At 36.2% G+C, this 7138-nt stretch overlaps 1 protein-coding gene across 1 annotated transcript; it reads right to left on the bottom strand.

Annotated features, from left to right (window-relative positions):
* Positions 1–5096: 5096 nt before the first annotated feature.
* On the bottom strand, positions 5097–6524 carry LOC114362672 (uncharacterized). The gene is made up of 3 exons (XM_028318143.1): positions 6434–6524; positions 5836–6050; positions 5097–5515 (listed from the first exon to the last, which is right to left on the bottom strand). The coding sequence occupies exons 2-3, from the start codon at positions 6009–6011 to the stop codon at positions 5350–5352; spliced, it is 342 nt and encodes a 113-aa protein (XP_028173944.1). The 5' UTR covers positions 6012–6050; positions 6434–6524; the 3' UTR covers positions 5097–5349.
* Positions 6525–7138: the final 614 nt, after the last annotated feature.

Genomic DNA, 7138 nt, shown 5'->3' with positions numbered 1-7138 from the left:
TTGAATTAAACCAATTAATGTGTTTTTTTTCCTTTTTGTTCACAGTGATCAAATCCCACACCCATCCAGCATCCTATCCCTAAACACCGAAGATAAATGAATTGAGAAGAATGTTGTTATGTCAAGAATCTCCCGCCAAATAAGAAAAAACCAAAACATATTGTGGCTCTGTCCCTCAAGCCTTCATTGTGAATCGAACCGTGAAATGCTCTCATGTCGCCGAGCTTTGCGTAATTCTAATAAAATAACTACTTCTTTACATTAAAAATCTTGGTTTATTTAAACTACTGCTAGTAGCAGGTTTCAATCGTCTGTAGGATAAAAACTAAAACCCCATTCAATCTCTCGTCTCACGGCTTCCATAGCGAGGATTATACTTCGGGTCATTCAAACAAAGAATGCATTAAATGCATTCTAAAATGGCGGATGGTGGTAGTTTATAACATTTGACAGCGTTAAGTTGGAATTTATTTTTATTAGAAGAACTACACTGAACTGTCCTTTATTTGACACTGACAGGGGGGGCCACCGTCAATAGCGGATTGCTGGTTCTGACTTTTGCCACGGTGGAAACCATGTAGTTGCACGAAGATGGTGGCGCCCTTCTGTCAATGTCGTCGGTGGGACATTAATTTCAGTGTAGTTCATCTCTATTCACTGAGGAAAAAAATAATAACTTGTCAGTTTAACCTCTTTCTATGTTCTGTGGTTTAACCGATTGGCGGCTACAATCATCTTTCAACTAGAAACGCTTCACCTGAGTTTAGTGTGCACCCTTTAAAATCTGTCTTTGTAAAAAATAAGTAATTCTAATCTCTATTTCAAATGAAAACAGAAAACGTAAGCGGTCCTGACACGTACATATATGGTTATTGCGTAAATAGGATGAAATTACCCTTATAAATTTTGCGTTGGGTTGAAAACAACACGTGAATAATTTCGACCTACAACGGAGAATTTTGATTACACCGCGATATTCTAACTGGAGTTGTTTTGTAAGTTATTTATTATGATTCTGACGTAGTACTCATTTGTACCTGCTTGTTAGAATAATATGGTAATCAAGTGATAACAGTAACTATTCGTTAACATCAATTGAGTTTAATTTCGTCGCGACGTGAATACTGATTGCTACGTTAAAAGACAATGCCGGAAATTGGCGTCTTTTTTTTTTCGCGCGGCCATCGACCAATCCTTGTTTTTTGATTACAAAATAGTGTAATAAACCAAACTTACTATGACATGTATACCTCTAAACTCAGTCTGAACTGAGTTACGAGCATTAGAAGTTTGATGATTTTCATACTAGAATTGCTTTTTGCGCGCAAGTTTTGTAAGAAATTGCAACAAAATATTGCGCTATTTTTTTATTGCGCTGATTCTGCTGCATACTGATGTCTGGGGCCTTTAATAGATGGTATTGTTTGTTTACACATACAATGTCACTATTTTGTTGCAATTTCTTACAAAACTTGCGCGCAAAAAGCAAATCTAGTATGAAAATCATCAAACTTCTAATGCTCGTAACTCAGTTCAGACTGAGTTTAGAGGTATACATGTCATAGTAAGTTTGGTTTATTACACTATTTTGTAATCAAAAAACAAAGTTTGGTCGATGGCCGCGCGAAAAAAAAAAGACGCCACCTTCCATACAAAATCTGGCATTGCCATTTCTATTAGGAATAGGATCGTCATAAAAGTTTAGTTTGAACTAGATTGAAACAAAGATCGTACCAAATACCTCAGTATTTAGTAGCTGTAAATAGTAATCATTTAGTCAAGGAGCCTTCTTTTCAGCATGCGCAATTATTTATCAGTAAAAGTAAGTTTGAATTGATAAGGCGTTGTTAATTTAACCTAATGGAGAAACTCTATGATGAAAAGATGTTTCTTAGGTAGGTACACGTTTCTTTACAGAAAAGATGTTTCTTACATTACACCATACAACAAAGTAAAGAACTCGAATGGAATGGATATTAGCTTGACATATTAATAGACAGCAGAGGGATAATGTGGTAAAACACCTTTGTTAAAGATAGTGCACGATTTTTCTCATAGAAGTTATGACACCATTTTAAGAAAATTCACTTCAAGCAAGTAGGTTGCCGATTATTTGTAACATGACATTTTGCTATTCTAAGATCTTTATAAAATATTAACTTTTTTTTGCTATCTTATCGAAAATCTGTTCCCGGCAGAGTTTAGCGCGCACCATGGGACAGCTGTTGTTCATTCAGTCAACTATAAAATGTGTGCCTATGACGCGATAGCGCGTCATTTTACGTCATGTATTTGATGTACAAGCGTCAGCAATTCAGAAACGATATCGGACTCATATATGAAAATAAATGCACTTTTTTCCTTTTTACAGCACGCTGATGTTCGTCAGTAATTGACAACTGCAACAGCGTTCATTATATCGTTACAAATGAATTGTGTTCTCTTTGTATGATGTCTCTCACAGAAGGACATTCGAAGAATTCGCCGAAAACAAGAGTTCATGATTTAGTAAATAATTACATGTCCGCTTGTTAGGTAAAGAAACACGCCGGCAAAACAACCAATTACCGGTTAAGATACATCTTTACGAGCAAAGCATCTGAATCTAAATGCCTTTGAATTTGTGTTACGGTCTCGTCACTCTACTAACGACGTAGGTACCTATTTGTTTTTACTGAGGAAGTCAGTTTTTGAAGTATACCTACTTTAGCAAAGATAGTTTTTTTTAGGTTTTGGCAAGGTCTATTCCACTTTGATCACCCATGGATAAGATCTTCTAGGTCAGTGGTTCCCAAACTTATTTAGTCTACTACCCACTTTGAGAATACATTATTTTTAGCGCCCCCCATTTTTGTAGTCAAGAGTCGAGCTCAGTCGATGTCTAAGAGTCCTCCTAGTAGATGACGCCTCCCAAGCCTCTACACAACGTCCCGATTTCTTTTCTGGGTCTCTTACCGCCCCCCTTTAAGCCTGAAGCGCCCACAAGGGGGCGTTATCGCCCACTTTGGGAAAGACTGTTCTAGGTGATCAAAGTAGACTTAAGTGGACTTCTTATCCATAGGTGATCAAAGGACTTTAAAGTGTCCCTTGGAGTCCACTTTGATCACCTGGGTGCTCAAACACACGTGATCAAAGTGGAACAGCCATTTGGAAACGACATAAAGCTGTATATGGACGTCAATCAATTAAACAATATCGTTTAAAAATTAAAAACACATCAGCTTGATTGCCGTTTACATCCATCACAGATTAAAAGGGCTTACTTTGTTTTTGTCGCTGGAATTCCGCTCAGAACAGAGGGCGCCATGATCGCGATGGCCGATACAAGAGCCAGGCAATTACATCAATAAATATTCATATTCATCGGGGCGAGATTAAATCAGAACCATTAGGTTTAATCAGAACGAGCGTTCTCATTGGCTTCGTTTGATTTTGTGATGTTTTGTGGTTAGTATTTATATTTTGTGTCTGTAATTTTCTAGCTTTCAAACGATTATGATTTTTACACATGCAATACTTTTTATAGACAGAAGTCTACGCAATAAAATGTCTCAGTACTTGAACAGACGACGGCACATCAAGCCTTTAATTGGAGAACTTATGGAGTTCAAGTAAGAGACTGAAATTCGTTGCGTGCTGTGTTGTGTACCTACCATGAGTATACGTTAGGTGTGCTCGCTAGCGAGTACGTCAAAAATCTCTATGAAGATTTTGTTTCTTGAAAGTAGCCGCTAGGGGCGCTGCACAATATGTCATACAATTAATGTCATTTTTTTACGCAGTTGCTAGCGAGCACACCTAACGTAAACTCATGGTAAGCACACTGTTGTCTTTCCCGAACACTATAATCCGGGCCTTTTCAAGGCGAGAGTGAATAAACACTTACAGGGCAAATATTATGTACCATCCTAGACAGCATCTCACTCAACATCAGGTGCAGTGCGATTGCGGTCAAATACCTGCCTTGTTCTGCATAAAAAAAAGAGTAAGCAAAAAAAATATAGTCTGGTATGCTTTCATCTGTACCTATGTAGGTAATAAAGGCCGTCACAATTTCAGTTGATTGCTCACGGAGACGGTTCCATTCAAAATTAACCCATGTTTGATAACTAACGCAACACGCAGATTGACGCACGCGCAGCCTTCGATAGGAATTTTCGCTATTAACAGGTGTTTTGTCTCTCTCTGTCATAGAGAATGAAGGGTAAATAGATAGAATTTGTCATGTTGTTTCTAACGATAGATGGCCTTTTGTTTCGTGATTTACTATGACATAAGATATTTCGTGTCATTTTGCTTTAGTACGTCAACATGCGCGTGAGTAGACACAATAGGAACTGTCTGGAGTCGACTGGTGGGATCCTTAAGGTATTATCACTATTAATTAAGACCTTTTCTGTGATAATCAAGCGGTTACTGTTTAACTGTTAAAAAAGTTACGTGTTAAGTGCTAAGATGTTGTTTTTGTGGTGTCATAGTTTTTAGCTTGACTGTATTTGGTTTTGGTGTAAAAGTGGCCCTAATAAGTATTGTACATAATAAGTACTTGCAAATGTTGCGATATATGGCCTCACTACGATCCTGCACGTGCCTCAGACGGGATCACTGTCGCCGAAACCACAAATGTATGAACTTGACAAATCGCAAAGTACCTATACCATACCATGCTACTATCTGACAAAATTATCATAACACTAGATGAAAACCCGGCTTCGCTCAGGTGCATTTGACTCATAATACACAATTCTAGGTGCAAAATGTAGATAGATGTTTCTGTAGTCATCGGTTCTCAAAGAATATTAAATATAGATTCATATAGCTTCGTTAGTTGTGTTTAATAAATATGGTAAATAAAAACTGCAAATGTTTTTACACAAATTATTTTTATTTTAAATCAACATTCAAAATAAACTAAGACAAATTAACAAAACAATCAAATTCAATCGTTAATATAGGTTATGTAAATAACTCTTATTAATAGTCAGAAACGGGATCAGATAAGAAAATACTATTTTCATCAATATCTGGCTCCGGAAGTCCGAAATCTGTTAGTCTCTTTCCGTGGAGTTTTAATGTTTCATCAATTTCTTGTAAAGCCAACTGTTTGGATAATATTTCAGGGCGGGATCTTGTAAAGTTTTCGATAAAATGTGATGCAAATTTTTCCCAAAGAGCATTAGGATCAGTTACTTCACAAAACACGCAAATTAACGCAAACAGCTGTCGTAATTGCCGAGGAAGTTTGAAACCAATTGCTTCATCCAAACATCTTTCCCATTCTTGATCGTCAAAAAGTAGCCCCCTTGCTTGAGCAGCTTCTCGAAATGATGTGTAAATAATATTTTCATATTAATAAGTTCTAACATCTCTGAAGCAAGTCGTCCCTTTGACGTGAAGAAGTAATAGCCGGAGATAATATCTTTCCCGATCAGAAAAGGAATAATTATACATTCTTGCAATTACTTTATCAGCCGCTGACTGAGATATTCGTGGTTGCCACTGTCCATGGATAAATCTGAAATGTGTCGGAATTTCAGTGTAAAGATATTGTCGAACACTTTCATCTGTTCTGTTTGGTTCAAAAAATGCTAATAATATTTCTGGAATTGGCTTTAAGACTGTCTGGGTCTATGTATACCTTCATATTATGACAACTATTTTTAAAATGATTTTTAATTTTTTCACCTAAAAATGAAGTGCTTGACATTGAACACATTCATAAATCATAGAACCAACTGAATGTATATACTTGAATGGTGTTATTTGAAAGTGCTAAATATAAATAGTTAGTCCTGGGGGGCTGATATTCTGTACTAAACCTGCTTGAATGTTTACGTTTTTTCGGGGGTCTGCCCGCCATTTGATATGTTTTCTTTCTCTTCTTCTTCTAAAGAAATAAAATCACTGCTGACTGACAGCAGCTGTTTTTCCTTGTTGTCCGAAGAAGCATCATCACTGCTGACTGACAGTAGCTGTTTTTTCTTGTTGTCCGAAGAAGCATCATCAATCATCAATGAATCCTCGATTAGCGTCAACTCTTCGTTATCAACCTTAAAAGAGAAATATATTTATGAATAGCTAATTTAAAGCTTTAATTTAAAGATTTAATTTAAATTTTTAATGCTATATTGTGTTATACTCTTATTAAACAAATTTAATAAGATGTGATGAAAAAATGCACCACATGCAGGAATTGAACCTACATCCTCGACTTCTCCGTTGTCGCGCTCCATCTGAGCTAACTGAGTTTAATAAGAGAAATATATTTTATTTTTAGACAAATATTCAAATAATAATAAGTATTGTGAATGTATGTAGGTGTAGGTATATCCTCCCACCTCTATATTTATTTATACCTCTGTAAAAGATAAATAAAGTTTATTTATTATTATTATTATTTTACTTTACTCAGTGACCTACACTATTAACGTACCTGAAAGTCATCAAATAAATCTTGTGAAGCAGCAGAAGCAGCTTTTTGCTTTTTAGGAAAAAGGTTTGATAGTGCCCGAGCCTTGTTTATTCTTAACCCAGCTTATGGCGTTGATCGCATAGTGAGTGGATGGTGAACTACTAAAGATGGCGACAGCGGTTTGTTTGTCAATGCCATCGGAATTTAACGAAATTCTCCATTATCCGAATTTTGCGGATATATGTTGTCGACTCAAAATCGTTATTTTTTTATGCTTTGTTATTCATATAAGGTTTCGATCCAGTCTACCGTACCCCTTGACGAAATTATTAATATAGATTATTGGTTGTAATACCTACCATAAATTACTTAAATTAGACAACGTTACCGATAATGTCAGATTTGTATTGATTAATTAGCATCAAGTTTATTTACAAAAATGTTCACGGACTTCTTGTTTTACCTTCAGGTGAAAGTAGCTCACCAAAATACAATTTGTTCATTAACCTTGGTATTTTCAACAGGGCGTGCAAAGTGGCCTCAAAAGAGTGGTGGGGCTGGCGATGCTGTCGTTGTCGATTCCCGTCGAAGACAAAAACAAAGTCAGTAGCTCGAGTTGAGCATGGTCATCATCATCATCTTCATTGTCATTTTCAACATCCTCATCATCAATATGAACTTTAATATCAATGTAAAAAGGAGTTGTTACTTCATTTTTAACTTGCG

The sequence above is a fragment of the Ostrinia furnacalis genome, unplaced genomic scaffold (assembly GCF_004193835.3).
Source record: "Ostrinia furnacalis isolate ACB-3 unplaced genomic scaffold, ASM419383v2 OfSCF6681, whole genome shotgun sequence".
NCBI lineage: Eukaryota > Metazoa > Arthropoda > Insecta > Lepidoptera > Crambidae > Ostrinia > Ostrinia furnacalis.
The sequence above is the reverse complement of the archived record's forward strand: the minus strand, read 5'-3'. Positions and strand labels throughout refer to the sequence as shown.